This window comes from Lithobates pipiens, unplaced genomic scaffold (assembly GCF_037356315.1).
Source record: "Lithobates pipiens isolate NorthernLeopardFrog02 unplaced genomic scaffold, aLitPip1_a1.2 Scaffold_28, whole genome shotgun sequence".
NCBI lineage: Eukaryota > Metazoa > Chordata > Amphibia > Anura > Ranidae > Lithobates > Lithobates pipiens.
The window spans coordinates 193,524,071-193,548,269 of record NW_027507789.1 but is presented as its reverse complement, the minus strand read 5'-3'; the positions used below and the strand labels follow the sequence as shown (position 1 = coordinate 193,548,269).

General features: G+C 43.9%; 1 protein-coding gene across 1 annotated transcript in view; it reads left to right on the top strand.

Moving 5' to 3' along the window:
• The first annotated feature begins 743 nt into the window (after window positions 1-743).
• The window catches only part of SLC13A3 (solute carrier family 13 member 3), a 65,674-nt gene continuing 42,218 nt past the window's right edge, over window positions 744-24,199 (top strand). Inside the window, exons 1-3 of the mRNA XM_077460215.1 lie at window positions 744-916; window positions 18,627-18,892; window positions 22,778-22,941. Of these exons, the coding sequence (XP_077316341.1) occupies window positions 806-916; window positions 18,627-18,892; window positions 22,778-22,941 (541 nt within the window). The 5' untranslated portion in view covers window positions 744-805. The remainder of the gene's footprint in view (window positions 917-18,626; window positions 18,893-22,777; window positions 22,942-24,199) is intronic.

Here is a 24,199-nt window from a genome sequence, read left to right as displayed (position 1 = left end):
AGGACCCTGATCTATGGGGGGGTACTCTGGGGACCCTGATGTAAGGGGGAGGCTCTCTGGGGATCCTGATCTAAGCAGGGCTCTCTTGGGACCCTGATGTAAGAGGGGAGCTCTCTGGGGACCCTGATGTAAGGGGGGAGCTCTCTGGGGACCCTGATGTAAGGGGGGGGGCTCTCTGGGGACCACTGATCCAAGGCGGGGCTCTCTGGGGATATATACACACACACATATATTATATACATGTGTATTCCCGCCCAAGTGTATGACTTTCTTTACTACACTGCTATGGGCTCTAGCCCCAGATCTTTTGTAGACCTAGCAACGCCCCTGCGTGCAACTAAACGCAGCGCACATTTCTATATGTAGATTCAGCTGCATGTATGGGCTCATTGACAACTCTAGTGCTGCGTTTAGATGAGTACAAAAGTATGTGTCGTACACATCTAAATTCTGCGTTTTTTTTATTCTGTCCATGTGAATGAGCCCTAAATCCGAGCATATTCGATTTTTTTGTCCGTCCTCATACAAGTCACCCTGGTGATAGGGAACGTCATTCTTGCAACACCACTGCAGAAAAAAAACAAAAAAAACGTTAATACATTAAAAACTTCAAGGATCAGTCGTTCCTAGAAATCCATTTCTGAAAAGCCTGCGTCTGGTTGTATGTTAATCGCCCCGGTGGGCGGGGCTCCAGGCAGGGGTGTGTTGTTTGCATTACAAAGTGACTTGGTAGAGGAGCTGTGGTCCAGGCTGATATAACAGCAGCTGAGCCCAGGCTGCCTCCAGTCTCCTCCTGTGCTGCACTATGTCTGTCCTGGTCACTCTGGTCAAGAAGATCTGGTGCATTAAGCGGTATATCGTCCTGATCGCCACGCCGATCGTCCTGTCCCCCATCTTCTTCTCTCTACCTCCGCAGGTAAGACAACTTATTGGAAGAAAAGTTTTTTTTTTTTTTTTTTTAACTTTGCAAATGTTTCCCCAGCTGTTACAAATTGTACGCCTGCAATCGCTTTGAAAACGCATGCGTTCTTGTGCGCTTTTTTAAACACACAAGTGCTTTCGGGTTGGGAAGTTGTATTGTTGCCCCAAGTTGCTGCTCTTGATCGCTACCATGGCGTCGCTTCCACATTGCTAGTGCCTGTCATTTGCATGATCGCATTATCGCAGTTGGTTTTTGAACGTTTCCGGGGCAGAAAAAAAAAATCCCCCCAAAAAAAGTCTTTAAATTCTGATCGCTGCAGGGATAAGTTTCTGATTCTTTTTAATAAAGCGCAAGGCTACGCTTAGATGTGCAGCTGCATTGCCACGCCTCTGATAAGCGATCTGCATTCACATCACATTTCAGAGGTGTTTAACAGGCGGGGAGGAGGCGATACGATACCTTCTCGCCTCCCTGTTTTAACCCTGTAAAACGCTGCACATACGCACTGCAGCCTCGTTGGGTCCTGTTTGCTTGAATTAGTGACGTTCGACGGCGGTGCTGCCCGCCAAACGCAACAGGGAACGTTTTTGGCATGTGAATGCCCCCGTCCCTGGCTTTGCAGCTTAAAGTGGTATTCAACCCAAAACCAAAAATGAAATATATTGCAGCTTACCAAGCATTTAGATGTGGTGCAGTAGCGACCGGCCCATGAGGGGTCCCCCTAATCTCAATACGGGGCGCCGGACGCATGGGTTTCTATGAGGTTTTTTTTTTTTTTTGAAGCACATGATTGCAGCCTGAGGCTCTAATTGGCTTCAAAAAGGTTGGGCACGGGGCGCAGTCATTCGCTATTGTCTTCCTGCTTCTCCTCCCGGCTAATCCATTTTTAGGACCCGTTTCCTGTCCTGACTGGCCAGGAGGAGAAGCAGGAACACAATAGAGAATCACTGCGCCCCAAGCCTCTCTGTCCTAATTGGCCGGGAAGAGAAGCAGGAAGACAATAGCGAATCACTGCACCCCGAGCCTCCCTGTCCTGATTGGCCGGGAGGAGAAGCAGGAAGACAATAGCGAATCACTGCGCCCCGAGCCTCCCTGTCCTGATTGGCCAGGAGGAGAAGCAGGAAGACAATAGCGAATCACTGCGCCCCGAGCCTCCCTGTCCTGATTGGCCGGGAAGAGAAGCAGGAAGACAATAGCGAATCACTGCGCCCCGAGCCTCCCTGTCCTGATTGGCCAGGAGGAGAAGCAGGAAGACAATAGCGAATCACTGCGCCTTGAGCCTCCCTGTCCTGATTGGCCAGGAGGAGAAGCCAGGGAAGCGGCCCATAACCATGATGCAAGGTTGCCAACCTCCCGCAGCATTTTTTACTGACAAAACATGGAAAATTTACTGGCGGAGCACTTTTTTTTACTGGCAACCTGAGAAATTACAGAACTCCTATTAAAAACTAACAGTGAATATTTAAACAGTATAAACATGATATGGAAACACTGGCAATACCTATCACAAGATCATTTGCTTGATTTACACTTATAAAGTCAACACAGCATGAAATTATCAGGCCCTGATATTTACTGGCAGTTGTAAAAAAATCACAGATTTTTACAAACTGTCAGTAAATTTACTAGCGGTTGGCAATCCTGCCTAGATGGGGTAAGTGCGGGGCAGGTGAGCGAGCGGCTGGGTGGGGGGTTTGTTTGTCGCCCCCCCCCCCTTTTTTTAGGCTTTTTTACTGGGTGATCTGGCCAGTAACACACCTCCTGTATTAGAATACCCCACTCTGTATGAAGGAGAAAAGGGGGCACCTTCGGACAGCAGCAGTGTCAGTCTGAGTGGGGGAAGGGGAGTGTTAAATGCATTAGCAGATTTAGATACACTAACAAAACTGAAGCGAAACTCCATTTATGGCTGGCCATACATGTTCAATTTTCTTTTAGATTTACCTTAAACTTTGTAGTGCAAGGGCCTGCCTGATTGGATACAATTGGAAGTTGTTTAGTTTTGACCTCATATTATATGGTTTTTGGTAAATCTAAAGGAAATTAACACTTTGTGATCACTTACAGCTACAGTGCTTTTCCTTTTGGGAAAAAAAGTTTTACATAAATAAATAAAAGCTGATCATTGTAGGCACCACTGTCAGTGGTAAATGGTTTGTCTCTTCCATGTAAACTGATACATTATGCTGGAGAGCTTGTGATTTTGAAAAACAACAGATTTGCTGGCTGGGTCACCAGATGAAAATAGAAGAAAGAAAGCCCTTAAAAAGAAAACAAATGCAGCCATCACATCTAATTGGTAAGCTGCAATTATAATAAATGTTTGCTTTGGGGTTTAATACTACTTTAAAGTGGGGGGGGGGGGCAAAGTACAGCTCAACTGTATGTTTTTAAAGCCCCCCCCCCCCCCTTCCCATCTGCAAGCCTTTGAGCCCTAAAATTGCTGCAAACTCTTTTAAGTGGTGACATTTTCTGCTTGTATCTGATCCGTGTGTTTATGTGATGGAGTAAGAAGTATTTTGGATATTTTCGGTGACATCATAGCTCCAGTGATAGGGGTGACTATTGTGTGATTTTTAGTTAGCATTAAAAAGTGGTGGATCTCCTGATTGGTCATGCCAACCTTCTGACTGGTGTCACAGGACCATCATTATCAGCGTTTGTGCAACTGAAATCACTGCAAAGTTTACATAGTTACATAGTTAGTAAGGTTGAATAAAGACACCAGTCCTTCCAGTTAAACCTGAGTGAGTGCCTACAATTGTCCCTATCCCTGTACATTGCACACTCACATCGGTCCCTATCCTCAAGGAGCCCACAATCCAAGGTCCCCATTCATATCCTAGGGCCAATTTTTTAGACAGAATCCAATTAACCTACCAGCATGTCTTTGGAGTGTGGGAGGAAACTGGAGTACACAAAGGAAACCCACGCAGGCACAGGGAGAACATGCAAACTCCAGGCAGGTAGTGTCGTGGTTGGGATACAAACCAGCGACCCTTTTTTACTGCTAGGCGAGAGTGCTAACCACTACACCACTGTGCCGCCCTGGAATGTATCATGAGGTCAAAACATGACTCCTGTGGGTGATGAGGTTCTTTCTGGTAGATGATCTGTGTGTGTATACAGCAGTTATAGGGTGCCTATGATGACATTCTAGGCTTTTTATTTGGTGGTATTTAATCCCCACTGGGTTTTTTTTTTTTTTGCTTGAACAAACGAAAAAAGACCAAAACATTTTTTTTCAAAGTTTCTGTTATAAAATGTTGTAAATAAGTGCTTTTTCTTCATCACTGATGTGCGCTGATGAGGCTGCACTGATGGGCACTGATAAGGCTGCACTGATGGGCCCTGATAGGCTGCACTGATGGGCATTGATAGGCTGCACTGATGGGCATTGATAGGCTGCACTGATGGGCACTAATGAGGCTGCACTAATGGGCACTGATAGGCGGCAATGATAGGCACTGACAGGCAGCGCTGATGGACACTGATAGGCCCTAATATTCTGCACTGATAGGCTGTACTGATAGGCTGCACTGATGGGCACTGATGAGGCTGCACTGATGGGCACTGACAGGCAGCAATGATACTCACTGACAGGCAGTGCTTATGGGCATTGATAGGCGGCACTGATGAGGCTGCACTGATGGGCACTGATAAGCTGCGCTGATGGGCACCGATGAGGCTGCACTGATGGGCACTGGTAGGCGGCAATGACAGGCAGCGCTGATGGGCACTGATAGGCACTGATGAGGCTGCACTGATGGGCACTTATAGGGGGCACTGATGGGCACTGATATGCTGCACTGATGGGCACTGATGAGGCTGCACTGATAAGCATTGACAGGCAGTGCTGATGGGCACTGATAGGCGACACTGATGGGTACTAATATGCTGCAGTGATAAGCTGTACTGATAGGCTGCACTGATGGGCACTGATAGGCACTGATGAGGCTGCACTGATGGGCACTTATAGGCGGTACTGATGGGCACCAATTTACTGCACTGATTGGCACTGATATGCCCTGTGTGGATTGCCACTTATCGGCTCTTCTCTCCTTATGCTGTCAGCGCAAGCAGAGAATTGCCGATAACCAGAAAATCCTGTTTATACTGTGATCAGCTATGACTGGAAACTGCTGGTAGCATGGTAAAGAGCCGCTGTGGTTACCTATTTACCCCAATGAGTGATCAGCTGTGTTAGAAGGACACAACTATCACAGATCACTCTTGATAAGCGCCGCAAGTGCGATCACAAGAGGTCATCAATAGACATCCTCCCGGCAATGTGCGACCGCGCTGTAGCCGTCATTTGGCTATAGGGTGGTGGTTCACACTGGGGCCTTTTTCAGGCGCTGTAGCATTAAAAAAAGCGCCTGAAAGAAGCCACAACTGCAATCCTAATGTGAAAGCCCGAGTGCTTTCCCACTGAGGCGCTGCACTGGCAGGGCGCCAAAAAAAGTCTTGCAAGCAGCTTCTTTGCAGCGCTTTTGGAGCAGTGAATACACCGCTCCTAAAGCGCTCCTTCCCATTGAAATCAATGGGAAGCAGCTGAAAAACGCTTGAAAAGCGCCTGCAAAGCGTTTTTGGCAGCAGCGCTTTGTGGGTGCTTTTAACTTTTTATTTGGCCACTAGCAGGGGTTAAATAGCGTCCCACTAGCGCTCGAAAAACGCTGGTAAAACGCTGATAGTTTAAGCGGCGATTTACAAGCGTTTTTCGGGCGCTGACATTGTGAAAGGGCTCTTAAAGCACTTGGGCTTTCACATTGGGATTGCAGATGAGGCTTCTTTCAAGCGCTTTACAGGCGCTTTTTTTTAACGCTAAAGCGCCTGAAAAACGCCCCAGTGTGAAAGGGGTCTAAAGGGTAGTGTGGCACCTAAGAGGCCCCAAAGCCCAGCTATAATAATTCTCATACCGTGACTTCTTTTTCCTTTGTATCTGGTCACTTGTGCTCATACATGGATCAAAATTGGACTGGTTCAGCAGCGATGGGCCGAACATTCCATGTGTGGGCAGCCCGGTTTGACAGAAGTCAATCGTTAGTTCATAGATGTCTGAAATATGTTGCTGGCATCTTGATGTAATGGCCGTTCTACATATAAACTTGTAATCTCCAGTGTAATTGGCTGACTATCTTTCAGCACAGGCAGGAACAATGAATGGCTTTCCACTCAACTAGGGCCATGGTGGAGAATCAGGGACCTCACTACTTTATTCCAACTCATGAAGGCTTCTGTTCTCCTTCACTCTTTCCAACCTGAATGCATGCAGAATGTTTAAAGTTTTTGCATCTCCAGCAGATTGCAGAATTTATTTCATATGATTGTCTATGAAATGCTTCAACAGTTGCATAATACCAGGCCTCACCATACCAAAATTTGTTCTAATACTTCTTCCCGAATATTAGAACAAATTTTCATTCAGTTGGGTGTAAGGCTATGTATAAGACGGAGGTTTCCTACACAAAGTCTTTAAAAAAAAGTTTTGGATTTTGTGAACACGTATGTCCATGTGTGGAGCACAAAGCCATGACCTCACCGACCTTATCTCTGGGAACCATTAGGAACTGTTCAAGAAAATCTATTGCAGATAACAGATCCACCCAACGCTGCTTAGCTGGTCAGAGGTCACACAGTGCATACAGACATAGGACATGTTTCTGGGCCTGGCAGTAAGTGGCCAACTCCACCAATATATCTCTTGTCTTTGGGTTGCCAAAAAAAAGGAGCAGATGAGGCAACCAAATACTTTGTCGTGGCTGAAAGTGACCAATGTCCAACAGATGTGGCTGTTCATGGTGATGGATTCACCCAGAGGTGGGTACAATATAGGGTGATCATTGGTAAACCACATACATGGACCATTGTGGCCCTCATATGTCCTGGCCTTCCACCTGGGCTATCCAATAACTAGTGTTGATAGTCCATCCATCTACCTTTGCCAAGCAATTGGCGACTGAAAATTACCTGAATTTTTGGTAATTTTGTGTTCTCATATTTTGTATCACTTTTATTCAACAAGGCAAACAGCAGTATACAAAGCACCAAAACTCTTGTCAGTCAATTAGGAAATGTCTTTTATTCTTATTAGTCTATGGTCACTTTTGGTCTTTTATTCTTCTTATTATTGAACTTATGGTCTTTTATTATTATTATTATTATTATTATTTTTATTATTGAACTTATGGTCTTTTATTGTTATTATCATTATTATTGAACTTATGGTCTTATTATTATTATTATTATTATTGAACTTATGGTCTTTTATTATTATTATTATTATTATTGAACTTATGGTCTTTTATTATTATTATTATTATTATTATTTTACTTATGGTCTTTTATTATTATTATTATTATTATTGAACTTATGGTCTTTTATTATTATTATTATTTTACTTATGGTCTTTTATTATTATTATTATTATTATTATTATTGAACTTATGGTCTTTTATTATTATTATTATTATTATTATTGAACTTATGGTCTTTTATTATTATTATTATTATTATTGAACTTATGGTCTTTTATTATTATTATTATTATTATTTAACTTATGGTCTTTTATTATTATTATTATTATTTTACTTATGGTCTTTTATTATTATTATTATTATTATTATTATTATTATTGAACTTATGGTCTTTTATTATTATTATTATTATTATTATTATTATTGAACTTATGGTCTTTTATTATTATTATTATTTTACTTATGGTCTTTTATTATTATTATTATTATTATTATTTTACTTATGGTATTTTATTATTATTATTATTATTATTTTACTTATGGTCTTTTATTATTATTATTATTATTATTTTACGTATGGTCTTTTATTATTATTATTATTGAACTTATGGTCTTTTTTTATTATTATTATTGAACGTATGGTCACTTTTATTCAACAAGGCAAACAGCAGTATACAAAGCACCAAAAGTATTTTCAGCCAATTAGGAAACGTCTTTGATATACCTTAAAACTGAAATTTAAGCTGTTTATAGTTTTTTTTTAACCACTTCAGCTCTGGAAGGTTTACCCCCCTTCCTGACCAGGCCTTTTTTTGCGATACGACACTGCGTTACTTTAACTGACAATTGCGTGTTCGTGCGACATTGTACCCAAATAAAATTTATATCCCCCCCCCCAATAAAGCTTTCTTTTGGTGGTTTTTGATCACCTCTGCATTTTTTGGGGGGGTTTTTTGTGCGCTATGAACAAAAGATGATAAACAAGAAGCCCCTAATCTACATGCAGGGCACCAGACGCATGGATTCCAGTGGGATTTTTTTTTTTTTTAGACACACCCGATTAGAGCCTGAGGCTCTAATTGGCTTAAAGGGTGGGCTCGGGGCGCAGAACATTGTGCCTTGAGCCCACCTAGATGTGTGACAATAGCAAATGAATATTCGCTATTATCTCCCTCACTCCCCTCCCCTTAGCGACTTATAGCGGGACTGCAAAATTGCTTTGCAGGAACACAGGATCAATGTCTTCCGTACTGACAAAACGGCAATCTGCCTTGTTTACATAGATAGACTGCCGTTCTGCATCTGTACTGAATCATTGGCGAGTGCCGGTGGACATTGAGTCCGCGGTACCCACTGATTGGCTCCCGCTGTGTATAACCACAGCGGGAACGAGCTGCCGGCAGTGCATCTGCTACCCGAAGGTCTGGAATTATGTATATATACACATTATCATGCGCACAGCTGCCGCCCTGTAGCAGTAGAACTGCTATAGGGCAGTCAGCAAGTGGTTAATCTGCTTATTTATTTTTAAATCATTTTTTTTTTTTTTAATACCAGCGAAACCCACTTATGTAATCTGCTTATATTTTGCCTGCCCTGGTGTCTTTTTTTAATATAAAACACTTTATGATTTAATTACATCGTTTATTTTGGATCCAGTGACATCATCACTGGGTGTCTGTGTTCCTCTATGCGGTGCAGGCAGATCGTGGCTGGTAGGAGGGGATGGCAGAGCGCTGTACATAGCTTCACAGCATCTTGCCACAGTACCCCTCTTAGCCCTGATGCAAGCAGTGGGCTGGCTCTTGGGGGGGCATAGGTGTGCGCAGCCTTTTGTATTAGGGTTGTGCGCCCCAAAGCTCAAACCCTCGCACTTTTGAGACAAAGAAAGGGGCTGAGGACAAAGATTCCCCAGTCCCTTTCTCTGCAGCCTCAGCTGCACTGGGCAGTGAATGAATGAGAAGTGCTCTGTGCTGAAGAACAGTTTGCTATGCTTCAGTTATGAATGAACACAGTAAGTGATCGGTACCAATCACTCATTGTGTTTACTTAGAAAAGGAAGGAGCTGCTAAATGACATATTTACCGGCCCTTTTCCTGCTCTCCATCCTGAAACGATCAGCATTCTGCGGGAGAGGAGAGGAAGGAAGAGGGGGGGGGGGCAGGCAGCAAGGGCAATCTGCACCACACAGGGTGATTATGGTGTGCCCAGGCACATCCGGCACACCCTGTGCACACGCCTATGTGGGGGAGGTTGTGTAAGTACCAAAATCCCTTGATGGAGAAGTAGGTTTTCCTGGGCAGGTTGAATTTGCATGTGATGCCCACCTGTGATGCTGAACCTCTGAACTCCTGTGATGCTGAACCTCTGTGATTCACAGAAATGAAATCCAATGTATGAAATGGGCAGTTCAAGGACCGTCAAGCCGGGGAAGAAAGGGCGAGATGATGTTGTACCCAGCCCGGATATAAGGCAGGCTCTATCTGAATTACTAATGCACCCTGTCAGAAGCTCACAGTATGCAGTGAAATCTGAGTAAGCAATTTCAGTACAGGAGAGAAGCCGGTACAACTGTGCAAGACGGAAGGGAAGGCTGGAGATCAGCTTTAGATCTGATTGAATGCAAAGGGTCAAATTTAATTATTGCCATGTTGCAATTTTGCTTTGCATCTAAATCTATATTAATTAAAATTTCCTGTAAAAATCCGATTGTACGTGCTGACTGCCACTTACCAGAAGGTCAGATCTGATTGTGTAACAGCCTTACACAAGAGTGGTATGATGACCAATGAAATGGCCTACTCAGCTGTGCTGGAAGGACTCTGTGACTTCCCATAAAGCTAAGTATACACTAGCAGAAACTGAAAACGAACATTCTCAGTACAACTCAATGGATTTCAAGATTTTGTTTGCTTCCAACATTTGATTTTGGACATTCCAACCACAAAATCCGTAAGATTTTTTCAGACAGATTTTGTCCAAAACTTGTGTTGCATACACACGGTCGGACAAAGTTGTCGGAAAATCCGATCGTTCGGAACGTGATGACGTTCGTTACGACGGGACTACGTTCAGGCTAGTTCACATACTTTTTCCACCTGCCCTGTTAATGTTTACATGGTGTGTTTAATAAAAACATGGTAACATTTAATTCTTTGTGTGTTATTAGTGTAAGCAGACTTCCAGTGGCTTCCTCTGTGGTATCCTTACATGAAATCTATTCTTGTTTAGTGTTTTACGTATCGTAGATTCGCTAACAGGGATTTTAGTATATGCCAGAGACTTTTGTAACTCTTTAGCTGACACTCTAGGATTCTTCTTCATCTCATTGAGCAGTCTACGCTGTGCTCTTTCAGTCATCTTTACAGGACACCCACTCCTAGGGAGAGTAGCAGCAGTGCTGAACTCTCTCCATTTATAGACAATTTGTCTTACCGTGGACTGATTGGCACTGATAAGGCAGCACTGATGGGCATTAATAGGCGGCAATGATGGGCACTGATAGGTGGCACTGGTGGCCACTGATAGGTGGCACTGATAGCTGGCACTGATGGGTGGCAGTGATGGGCATTGATGGGTGGCAGTGATGGGCACTGATCGGTACTGGTAGGTGACACTGAGAGGCAGCATTGATAGGTGGCACTGATTGCTGGCACTTATTTACTGGTGGGCACTGATTCGTGGCACTGGCAGGCGGTACTATATGGGACCGCTTTGTCTTTTCCTCTTCTGGACTGATGTACCTTCAACAGAAGCCGGTGATTGGCTTTTTTTTCTGCTCATGTGTCAGGGAAGCAGAAGAGAAGAAAAAAAAAATGATTACTGATCTTCTGTTTACATTACGTGATCAGCTATCATTGGCTGACAGCTGATCATGTGGTAAGAGGTTGAGATCGACCCCTTACTCCAATCTGTGATCACCCGAGTCTCATTGACCACAGCGTGTGCCGCTCACGCCCTTCAGGGGGGCGTGGCGAGCATGCAAAGGGGAGAATATCTATTGACAGCCTCCCGGCACAGCAGATCCGCACTGTAGCCGTCATTCGGCTATAATGCAGATCTGAAGGGGTTAATATTGGTATACACTTATTCAATAGCAGTCACTTATATGTATTTATTGTGTTTGTTTAACACACATCAAAACATTTTTGGTTACATATGTATATTAGCGCTGCACTTTTCACTTCAATCATCAGGAGAGGAAGCTGAACTCCAAAAATGAGACAAAATCTATCCTTACAGTGAGCCTCCCACACTACAGGGGTTAAATGCTTGTTTAGTCTAGGTGTGCAGGGGTAAGGTGTATCACTAGGGGTGCAGGAGTGATGTGCAGTATTAGTGGTGCAGGGGTGATATGTGTTATTAGTGGTTCAGGGCCAAGGTGTATCACTAGGGGTACAGTACAGGGGTGAGGTGTATCACTATGGGTGCAGGGGTGAAGTGTATCACTAGGGGTACAGGGGTGAGCTGTATCACTAGGGGTGCAGGGGTGATGTGTATTATTAGTGGTGCAGGGGTGATGTGTGTTATTAGTGGTGCAGGCCTGAGGTGTATCACTAGGGGTACAGGGGTGATGTGTAGTATTAGTGGTGCAGGGGTGATGTGTAGTATTAGTGGTGGAGGGTCGAGGTGTATCACTAGGGGTGCAGGGGTGATGTGTAGTATTAGTGGTGCAGGGGTGATATGTGTTATTAGTGGTGCAGGGCCAAGGTGTATCACTAGGGGTGCAGGGGTGATGTGTAGTATTAGTGGTGCAGGGGTGATATGTGTTATTAGTGGTGTAGGGCCGAGGTGTATTACTAGGGGTGCAGGGCTAAGGTGTATCACTAGGGGTGCAGGGGTGAGGTGTAGTATTGGTGCTGCAGGGTGATGTGTGTTATTAGGGGTGCAGGGGTGAGGTGTATTACTAGGGGTGCAGGGGTAAGGTTTATTATTAGGGGTACAGGGGTGAGGTGTATTACTAGGGGTGCAGGGCTAAAGTATATTACTAGGGGTGCAGGGGTAAGGTGTATCTGGGGTCCAGGGGTGAGGTGTATTACTAGGGGTGCAGAGGTGTCATTTAATATAAGGGGTGCATGATTGAGATGTCTTATTGGGGTGCAGGGTTTAAGTGTATTACTTACCTCCAAGGCCTTTTTTTCAGTGGGAACGCGGGGGAATGCAGTTTTGGCACCTCCAGCACCTTTTGTTGCCAGGTGGGTGGGGGTCCATTGTTGCTGGGCGGAAGTCTGTTGTTGTGTGGGGGTCTATTTTTTTCTGGGAGGGTCTACTGTTGCTGGGGTGGGGTTTATTTTTGCTCACTGTGTGGCATCTATTTTACTGTCTTTCATGTTATCATTAACACATTCCATACAAATTACTTAATAGCAGAAAATGATACTTGGTTCTGTACTCTCTAAAAGAGACAGTACTGGGAGGTGGGTAAGGGGTGGAACCAAGGCATGGTGCTCAGAGGTGGGTAGGGGCAGAGATGAAGGGTGACTCACAAGGAATGCTTGAGGACAGCGCTGGAGCCTGCTGGACTGAGTGACAAAGTATAGGGGTACAGAGAATATAGCGGCTGCACAGACACACCAGCTCAACCCAAATTTGCCAGGTTTTTGGTCCCAAACGTAGACAATGTGCATTCCAGGCTGCTCACACATACACCTGTCAAATTGCGATGAGCGGCTGTGTCCATACAGATGTTGTGTGCCCCTGGTCGCTCCACCTGCAACACGTGGCCTATTCTTGGACTACAGGCCCTGCAAATGAAGCCTAAGGCCTTACTGAACCTTCAGTTTTGATAATCTAAATACATTCTAGGTACAATAAAATAAAAGGTGTACAAAGTTTTCCAGTTTGTTTTCTTCAATAAACAGCCACAGCCTGAGTAGAAAAGCCTGTCCCCTGCCAGCATTCCGCAGAGAAGGATGCAATCTCTCTGTGGGGAAGCAGTGGTCTCTCTGCAGTGCTCTGACATGCAACTTGCTGAGTCAAACCTAGAGCAGCCACCACAAAGATGGACAGGTAATCTGAAATATATTAATATTTCTTCTTGGGTATACAGTATATGGACTTCAGGTAGGAACAATGTAGATTAACACATCTCAGTCTAGTTCCTCAAGTGTCAGTCTGTCTTTGTTCTACATTGACATACAGTATCTCATTCTCCAAGTGTCAGTCCGTCTTTGTTCTACATTGACATACAGTATCTCAGTCTAATTCCCCAGGTGTCAGTCCATCTTTGTCTCAGATTAATATATCTCAGTCTAGTTCTCTAATTGTCCTTCCATATTTGTTCTAGGTCAGTGATGGTTAACCTTGGCACTCCAGATGTTTAGAAACTGCATTTCCCATGATGCTCAACTATACTGTAGAGTGCACGAGCATCATGGGAAATGTAGTTCCAAAACATCTGGGGTGCCAAGGTTCGCCATCACTGTTCTAGGTTGACACACCTCATTCTAGTTCATCAAGTGTCAAGCTGTCTTTGTCTAGGCCAGTGATGGCGAACCTTGGCACCCCAGATGTTTTGGAACTACTTTTCCCATGATGCTCCACTACACTGCAGAGTGCCTGAGCATAATGGGAAATGTAGTTCCAAAACATCTGGAGTGCCAAGGTTCACCATCACTGGTCTAGATTGACCCATCCCAATTTAGTAGATCCTCAACTTTGACAAGGTCCTAGTAAAAGTGTTCTAGATCTGATTGTTCTGGAACTGGGATTGATTTCCTAAAGGAGGACATTTTCGGTTTTGAACAGTACGGTAGTATTCTCTCTTTTTCATTTATTTGTGCATGATTGGGTGTTCGCAATGAAGACAGATTCTTGGCAAAGTGAAAAATGTCCTCCTATGGTTAATTTAGCCTCTTATTATATCAATGAGCTAGCATTCTGAATCTAAAAATATTGACCTGTCATTATTCTGGGACTCAAGACATGAGAAATCTGTGATATGTATTGATAAAAGAGGGACCCAAAATCGTATTACAAGCCATTCCGAACTTCACCCTTAGCTTACCCATCCTTATTGACTGTGACCTGGTTCCATCCATTTATAGACCTCAACCCCTGTCTTCATTAGGCCTTATTTACTGTCCTCATTTTGTACGGGAGAGGAATTTACCAACAAACAATGGCCCCCTTGTGTGTGACACGTCCATAAATAACTACTTTGGCAGCCACGTTGCTCCAAATGAGTTTCAACTCTTTATAAAGTGTTCCACTTTTTCTAGCTCATTTTATTTTCTTCCTAAATCTAGTGAAATGTTTCTATAACACAAAGCACCTAATCTGCTATAATCCATGTGTTAATAAACTGGGCCTTAAAGGAGATTATACATTTTTCTCCTTTGTAAAATTCCACTACATTGGGGAGCCATTGGTTCAGGTAAGGAGTGTCAATATTATTTGCAGTGATTCAGAGAGAGCAAATCAAGGAGTTTTAAAAATGGGCTACATATAGAATGTTGGTTTAAACACCTCAATACCGGGGGGCACTTAAACACCTTCCTGCCCAGACCAATTTTGAGCTTTCAGCGCTGTCGCAATTTGAATGACAATTGCGCGGTCACGCTGCACTGTACCCAAATTAAAAAAAAATTTTATCCATAAATAGAGCTTTATTTTGGTGGTATTTGATCACCTCTACGGTTTTTATTTTTTGCTAAACAAATAAAAAAAGACCGATAATTTTGAAAAAAAATATGTTTTTTTTGTTTCAGTTTCAAAACGTTGTAAATAAGTACGTTTTCTCCTTCACTGATGGGCATTGGTGGGGCAGCACTGATGAGGTGGCACCAATGAAGTGGCACTGATGAGGTGGCATTGATATGTGGGGGGGGGGGGGTTCAGCAGTGGGACAGAAGAGCAGGGGGGTACAGTGATGGGACAGAGGAGCAGGGGGGTAGATCAGTGGGGTAGATGTGAAAGGAGGTGTATTGGTGGGACAGATGAGCAGGGGGTTACAGCGGTGGGGCAGAAGAGCAGGGGGAACAGAAGTGAGACAGATGTGCAGGAGGTACATTGGTAGGGCAGATGTGCAGGAGGTACAGTGGTGGGGCAGATGAGAAAGCGGGTTACAGTGGTGGGGCAGATGAGCCGATGGGTTCAGTGTTAGGACAGATGAGAAGGTGATTCAGTAGTGAGACAGAAGTGCATGGGGATACGGTGGTGGAGCAGATGTGCAGGGAGGTATAGTGGTGGGGCAGATGAGAAAAGGGGTACATTGATGGGGCAGATGAGCAGGGGGGTTACAGCGGTGGGGAAGCTGTGCAGGAGGTACAGTAGTGGATGAGAAGGGGGTTCAGAGGTGGGAAATAAAAGCAGGGGGGTACTATGATGGGGCAGATGAGAAGGGGGTAACAGTTGTGGGAAAGATGAGCAGGGAGGTTCATTGTTGGGACAGATGTGAAAGGAAGTGTATTGGTGGGACAGATGAGCAGGAGGTTACAATGGTTGAGCAGAAGAGCAGGAGGTAGAGAGGTGGGGTGGATGTACAGGGGGGTACAGTGGCGGGGAAGACAAGAAAGGAGGTACATTGGTGGGGCAGATGAGTAGGGTGTTACATCAGTGGGGCAGAGGAGCAGGGGGGTACAGAAGTGGGGCAGATGTGCAGAAGGGTGCAGAGGAGAAAGGAGGTAAATTGGGGGAACACATGAGCAGGGAGTTACAGTGCTGGGGCAGAACAGCAAGGGGAACAGAGGTGGGACAGATGTGCAGGAGGTACAGTCATGGGGAAAATGAGAAAGGGGGTTACAGTGGTGGGACAGATGAGAAGATAAGTTCAGTGTTAGGACAGATGAGAAGATGGTTGAGTGGTGAGACAGAAGAGCATGGGAGTGCGGCGGTGGAGCAGATGTTCAGGGAGGTACAGTGGTGGGGCAGATGAGAAAGGGGGAACATTGGTGGGGCAGATGAGCAGGGGGTTACAGTGGTGGGACAGAAAAGCAGGGGGGTACAGTGGTGGGGCAGACGTGCAGGGTAGTACAGTGGTGGGGCAGATGAGAAAAGGGGTGCATTGATGGGGCAGATGAGCAGGGGTTTACAGTGGTGGGACAGAAGAGCAGGTGAATTGGGGCTGATCTGAGGCGTGGGAGTGCAGGATGTTAATTCCTCACTACTGTTCGTGATTGAGAGTGTGAAGTTGACATTTTTTTGTTATAAAATCAGCACGCTCAATTCCATTGAGACCATTTTTCGGCACACTGTGCTCAAAAGGTTGCCTATCTCTCCTTTAGATACATGAATTCTCGTCCAGGGACACCAAGATACAGTGCTTGTTTTTCCCCCTTTCTGAATGTTTTCGCCCCCCCCCCTCTTTTTTTTTAATCATTTCCTTATGATACTGTGTACTGAGCAGACCGATTGTGAAGGTCACATCCCATATTAGTTCAGCTGTTCACTCCCTATAGGGATTAAAGGAACATTAGGCTGAAATCTGGGTTAGAGGAACATTTTGAAGGCGATGTGGACTCGTTAAATGGACCAGATATGTATCTTTTCATTATACTTGAATCAAATGATCAATAGAGAGAGAAAGTGAAAGCAAAGTGGTTTATCGCTACATAATAGATCGTTTCTAATGAACAATAAGGGCGAGTCCGTTCATTTCAAAAGTACGGCGGATTAGTACGCCGTATTAGTCCGCTGAAAAAGTGCCGTGTGTGGGCAAGTAGCCCGTTCGGAAAGTCCGACGGACAGTCTGGCGGGAAGTCCGCCAGACTAAGTACGTCGGACAGACGGCTACGTGTGTACGCGGCTTAAGTCTTATGAATGTGAAAATCAATGGAGAAAAGGCTTACAACGCAAAGGGTAGTAGAACACAGCATGACTATGGCTGAGCAACAAAACAAAGTGTGTGAAGTGTGTTTATAAAAGAGCCACATGGGAGATGAAAGAAGAAAGGAAAAAGCAAAAGTGTGTGTAGGGCGATGGACTACACTGTCTTTTTCTGCAGTCACTTTTCTATGTTTCTACGTTTAGGTGTAGCAATCCATGGACAATAAATGAAAAATCATGTCACAGACTGGCAAGTGTAGCACACTGACAGCCATAGTATGTGGATAACACACTGGCAGTTGTGTCAAAACATGGACAAAAAATGGGGCAACACATGGGCAACTCTGATAATACAAATTAACCAATGCAATTGTAGTAATATTCGGGCATCATAACAATACTTGAGCAGCTAACAGGCAACTATGATATTACATAGGGCACAGACCAGGGGCAGGCTGACCATTCGGCCACTCGGGCACTGCCCGAGGGCCCCGGGCCACTAGGGGGCCCCATCAGGGTTGCCAGCCTCAGTAAAACTAGGGACAGTATGTAAAAATCTGTGTTTTTTTTTTTTACATCTGTCTCTGAAATTTCCCTTACCGACATCCTTTTGGTCTAAAAATCCAGAGATTATAGCTGCCCCACCTCTCCAGTATCTTCTCAGCCAATAGAAACATGTCTGTGTATACTGTGTGATTGTATACTGTATGTGTGTATACTGTGTGGCCCCATAATCTCTGATTGCCTGGGGGCCCCATAATCTTCTATTGCCCGGGGGCCCCATGAGTTGTCAGTCTGCCCCTGGCACAGACAGATAATAGTGACAGTATGTGGGCAACAAAGCAGAATCATGGTAATACAGGCATACCCCACTTTTAAGTACACAATGGGGTTTATTTACTAAAGCTGAAAAGTGCAAAATCAGGCTCACTTCTGCATAGAAACCAATGAGCTTCTAACCTTGGCTTGTTCAATTAAGCTTTGGTAATAAAACCTGGAAGCTCATTGGTTTCTATGCAGAAGTGAGCCTGATTTTGCACTTTCCAGCTTTAGTAAATAAAGTGGGGTATGCCTGTACATAGTGCAACAAATGAGTAGTCATGGCAATACATGAGCATTAAACAATCAGTCTTTACAATATGCGATACAATAAATGGACCGTCATGCTAATATATGGGCAACAAACTAGCAATTGTTACAATATGTGGGCAGCACATGGGCAGTCACAACATAGTAATACACAAAAACAAGAGCTCATCATTTTAATAAAGGACTCTAAAGCTGTACCTTAATATATATATATATATATATATATATATATATATATATATATATATATATATATATATATATATAGATATATATAAAAAGCATCAGTGCAATAGGTGTTAATAAATCGGCAACAAACAGGGAATCATTACAGTACTTGAGCAACTAACAGGCAACTATGATAATACATGGGACAGAAGCAGATAATCTTGTCAATATATGGGTAACAAAGCTCAATTGTGGTAATACATGGGCAGCAAATAGATAGTCATGGCAAAATATGGACAACCAGCGAGTGATTGTTACAATATGTAGGCAACAAATGGGCCACCATACTAACATATAGGGGCAACAAACTAGCAGTTGTTAGATATGTAAATAAATTAATGCCAATTTTCTTTATGGTTGCAGGAAGGAAAATGTCTCTTTGTGGTCCTGCTGATGGCCTTCTACTGGTGTACGGAGGCTCTACCTCTGGCGGTTACTGCCATGCTTCCAATAGTGCTATTCCCTTTCATGGGCATCCTGCCCTCCAGCAAGGTTTGCCCGCAGTACTTCTTGGACACAAACTTCCTGTTTCTTAGTGGATTGCTCATGGCTGCTGCTATAGAGGAGTGGAATCTACACAGGCGGATTGCCCTCAAAGTCCTCATGTTGGTGGGAGTACAGCCCGCCAGGTACTGTATTTTTTTTAATGTATTCTCTTTTTGACTATTATATGCACTGTATTGTACTAGTAACCCAGCTTTGGTCTGCATTTATTAAATCTGTAGCGGTTTGGGGAAATAACTGAAATAAGCAGGGCCAGATTAAGAACATCGTGGGCCTGGTGCTGAGGATTTTGATGGGGCCTTTTATAAACAATAAATAAAAATGCAAACTATTTTTTGTTATAACAAATTAAATTAAAGAGAGAGAGGGAGGAAGAGAGAGAGAGAGAAAGGGGATGAAAGAGGTGTGAGGGGTAAGGGAGGGAGGATGAGAGAGAAAGGAGGGGATGGGAGAAAGAGGGAATGACATCAACGCAGCCTGGCCAAGGCAAATGACGGAAGGCACAGAACCCAGAAGGAAGACCGGGTGAAGATGGAAGTGCCCGGGCCCCGCCAGACTGATCACAGCACAGCACTGGAGGGCTCAGTCTGACAATTTAAGTGTACCCTAATGTGCTAATATGCTGGGCATACTTGTACATTATGGCATAACCTACCCAAGGGCCTCTAAAAAGTAGTAATGTTAGAAAAGTTTACTACCGCTTTACTATCACCGGAGCCTCTCATGGGGCCCCTACTGACCCTGTGGCCCTTGGGCAGTGTTTAAGTACATGGTTGTCAACATTTCAAATATATTTTAGGGACGCTTTTTTTACAAGTGCTATATTTAGAGTAGCTGACATCCCCCGTGTTCCTCTATACATCACAATAGTAATTACAAAATAAAATAAGTACTAATAATGGGGAAGAACAAATATGAGGACTGTGAGATTTCCTTTAGTTGAACTGACAAAAGTGCCCATTCTAGAGCTGGTAACATTGAGGAACATATCATTTTAACATATCATTTTAAAGAACAGTTTTTGTGGGTAAGAGGCATAGGGGAGGAGTATGGATGGTATAAAAGTGGGAAGTATGTGCAGGTGAGGGAGAGGAATGTGGAGGGTCTAACAGTGGGCCCTATGTACATGAGAGCAGTGCAGAGGGTATGGCAGAAGGCACTATGTACAGGAGAGGAGTGTGAAGGGTAAGACAGTGGGCAGTATGCACAGCAGAGGAGTGTAGAGGGTATGAAATTGGGCACTATGTGTAAGAGAAGAGTGTGGAGGGTAGGACAGTGGGCACTATGTACAGGAGAGTAGGACAGTAAGCAGTAATTACAGGAGAGGAGTGTGGAGGGAGGGTATGACGGTGGGCACTATGTATAGGAGAGGAGTATGGAGGGTATGAAAGTTAGTAGTATGTACAGGAGTGGAGGGTATGACAGTGGGCACTATGTATAGGAGAGAAGTGTTGGAGGTATGACACTGGGCACTATATATATATATATGAGAGGAGTATGGAGGGTATGATAGTGAGTAGTATGTACAGGAGAGGAGTATGGAGGGTATAGTGGTGGGCACTATGTATAGGAGAGGAGTATGGAGGGTATGGCGGTGGGCACTATGTATAGGAGAGGAGTATGGAGGGTATGTCAGTGGGCACTGTATAGGAGAGGAGTGTGAAGGGTACGACAGTGGACACTATGTACAGGAGAGAAGTGTATGACAGCGGGCACTATGTACAGATGAGGAGAGTATAGGATATGACAGCGGGCGTTATGTATAGGAGAGAAGTGTGGAGGGTATGACAGTGAGCAGTATGTACAGGAGAGAAGTGTGGAGAGTATGACAGTGGGCACTATGTATAGAAGAGAAGTGTGGAGAGTATGACAGTAGGCACTATGTATAGGAGAGAAGTGTGGAGAGTATGACAGTGGGCACCATTTATAGGAGAGGAGTGTGGAGAGTATGACAGTGTGCACTATATATAGGAGAGGAGGATGAAGTAATCTGGGAAGGAAAAATGTAAAGGTTTGTGGAAGGATGTTTAGGGACTTGCGTAGTGGTTAAGCGGGCCAGACATGGATTGAAATTACACTAATTAAGCAGAGACCAGCCATAGTCGATCTATGTATGGGCTAGTTGGTTTTACACAAGTCAACCTATTAACCGACTTGACTACAACCAGCCTGTCAGGTTTTCCCCAAAACAATCAGTGCTGCCAGCTATAGTTAGCAACACTAATCATTGTATTGACTGGCAGAACACAATAACACTGCGGGAGTGATTGCCCTATTCACAGGTCAGCGGGTGAGAGGGTGTGTGGGGACAGGCTGGGGAGAGATACTAGTCAGTTCCTGGGTAGGCACTGGTTGGTATCAGAGCCAGATACACACAGGTTACATACGCCACGATCATTAGAGCGAGAGCAATATTTCTAGCACTAGACCTCCTCTGTAACTCTAAACATGTAACCTGTAAAAAAATGTAAAGCATCGCTTAGTACACAACAAAAAATCGTGATAACTTTAGTGTTTTTTTTAATGAATGAAACAGTTTCTTTCCAACATAAAAAGTTGCAAATACCACCATTTTATTCCATAGAGTGTCGGCTAAAACAATATATAATGCTTGAGGGTTCTGAGTAATTTTCTAGCATAAAAAAATGATGATTTTTACATGTAGGAGAGAAGTCTCAGAATGGGCCTGGTTGCCAAGGGGTTAATTATCATAAGTAATATACAAATAATTATTATAAGCACTGTGAGTTCCTCCTCTCAGTCTGCTGCAGAGTGTTCCAGCTTGTATTTATACTGCCGCTCTGTATGCAGCTTCTGACAGGCTGCACAAGGAGACCTGTATCTCCGGAACCATAGATGATAGCAGCCCCATATTTTAACCAGTATTGGAGTGGGTCTTTAGCTACATACCCACCAAATAGCTACAATCCTCGAAGTCTATCTTTTTTTTTTTTTTTTTGGGGCAAATGGGCCTATCTTGAGAAAGGGGCCTGGAGCTGCAGCTCCAATAGCCCCTATGTTAATCCGGCCCTGGAAATAAGTCAGCCAATTAGATGTCTGATATGAATGTGATAGCGCTGGTCTAATAGGAGAAAACATTGGTCCCGATGGATTTACCGTAAAGTGATTTGTCCGTCAAAGAAGCAAATCTGTGATTGAAGTCTAGTATGGGTGGACCCTGTTCTGGTCCTAGGCTGCTAACTATCTGAAAGCTACACAAGGAAGACGGTTGATTCGTGAATGTGTACGGAGGAGCACCTGGTACAAAAATTCATCCCATTTAAAAAAAAATTTGAAACATGTAATGGTTAGGAGCACCAGATCCAGCCAACGCGTTTCGGGGAAAAAAGCCTCAGTCTTTTTCAGAGCTAGAGCAGTCGATATTTATAAAATCACAACAGAATGCACAAAGGGACCTGTGTTAAGGCTTGGTGAAGACTAGCATCTCCTAGAAGCACTGTAGACATCAACTGCTCAAGCCCGCAAACAGGGGGAGGCTTTTTTTCCTGAAAAGCCTTGGCCTTGTCTGGTGCTTTTATCGATTAAATGTTTCAGAAAGTCCTTTAAATTAGGAATTTTTGTACTAGGTGCTCCTCCATACACCTTCCCACTGATACTGTCCCACACTGCAAGAATTTGATTGACTGCTATGGGTGATACATAAGGGGAGATTTACTAAACCTGGAGCACTCAGAATCTGGTGTAGCTGTGCATGGTAGCCAATCAGCTTCTAACTTCAGCTTAGTCAATTAAGCTTTGACAATAAAACCTGGAAGCTGATTGGTTTCTACGCAGAGCTGCACCAGATTTTGCATGCTGCAGGTTTAGTAAATCTGCTACATGGCTTCTAAGGCAATTCTTCACATGTGCGTGTGTGTATATATATATATATATATATATATATATATATATATGCATTTCACTGCAACCCATCATTTTGCATCTTTTGTAGCATCTGATTGGCCTCTACTTAGCCTCTCCCTGGACACTGTCTTATTTTTATTTTGCAGGCTCATACTGGGGATGATGATGACCACCGCTTTCCTATCCATGTGGTTAAGTAACACTGCCTCTACCGCCATGATGCTTCCCATAGCCAACGCCATCCTGAAGAGCCTTTTTGGAGAAAGGTTTGATCAAAAAAAAGGCAAGAAGGCCAGTGATAGCAACCCAGGTAATTCAAACTGGAGCAGATGGGTGACTATGGTTCTTGATTGAGGGGACCCTATTGGAGTCCATTTTTACTTTATGGGAGTGTGCAGTGTGTATTTATACATATTTATTATTTATTGTGATCGGGGCTAAAGGAAGTCCTTCTTACTGCAGCAGGTAGGGCGCAACACTCCTTTTCCCATTTAACAGACTTAGCTTCTGTCCATAAAGCCTGTTAAATACACAGCTCAATAGCTCAAGCTCAGGTTGACACAAATAACTGTGGATGATTTTGAGATGTTGAAGGCCATCTTGAAGTTCTACAGAAATCTTCTTGCTCCATCAACCCCAATATAGTGTCTTACGCCACAAGACGACCATTAAAAGCAAACTTCATTGGTTTGGGTTGATTTTTTTTTCACAATTCTAGGTTTTAGTGTAAATGCCTCTGCACCACCTTTGTGTTTGGGGTAAATAGTTGTACACATGTGCCGGGAAAATGAAGAAGCCATTGGCTTTTGCACCATGACTTGGTTAGTTCCGATCCCACCTGTTTACCAATATTCCCATAACTCTGCCCTCCATCTCCAACCCCTTAATCTTTGATGATACCATCTCCTACAACTTTGAAGTCTTTGGTACCATTAAGCTAGGTTCTGATCCCAGCTGCCAAACACCACCTCGTGGACTATCCTAACTGACCCCAGACCCTTACCACCTTACACTACCTGTTTAGTCTAAACTTATCAAGACCAACCAGAGGACTCCATACCCGAGATGGGTTCCCATTTTATCCATAAACACGATGTTTAAGGCCCTTGTCAAGGACCTCAAACGTCTACCCTCATCAGCAAAAATTACAAAACAAAATCACCAGGGCGTTAAAGGTCTTCCATTATGAGACAGATCATAAATTTTAATAAATATTAAACTTCTAACAAGGCAGAGCAGGAGAATACATGATGGCTCTGCTTCTTTCACCAACCGATCCCCTGTATTTCCATCCGGTATAGGTCTATACTAAATTATTTCATCCAGTACTACCCCTAGTCCTTATACCTTGATGTAGTAACAAACCCCGGGTATTGCAAGAGCAGAATGGAACCTTTGTTCCCAACATTCTGGTATCTGTATTGCACTGATCCAGTGTAGTACCTGATGAGAAGCTTATCCGGGTGTTAAGAGCTGTGGATTCTCATAATTAGACAGGGTAGAGGAGACACTGGAAATATAGCAGAAGCAAACATTTCCATCAAAGAAATAGGAGCACGCTCATGTGC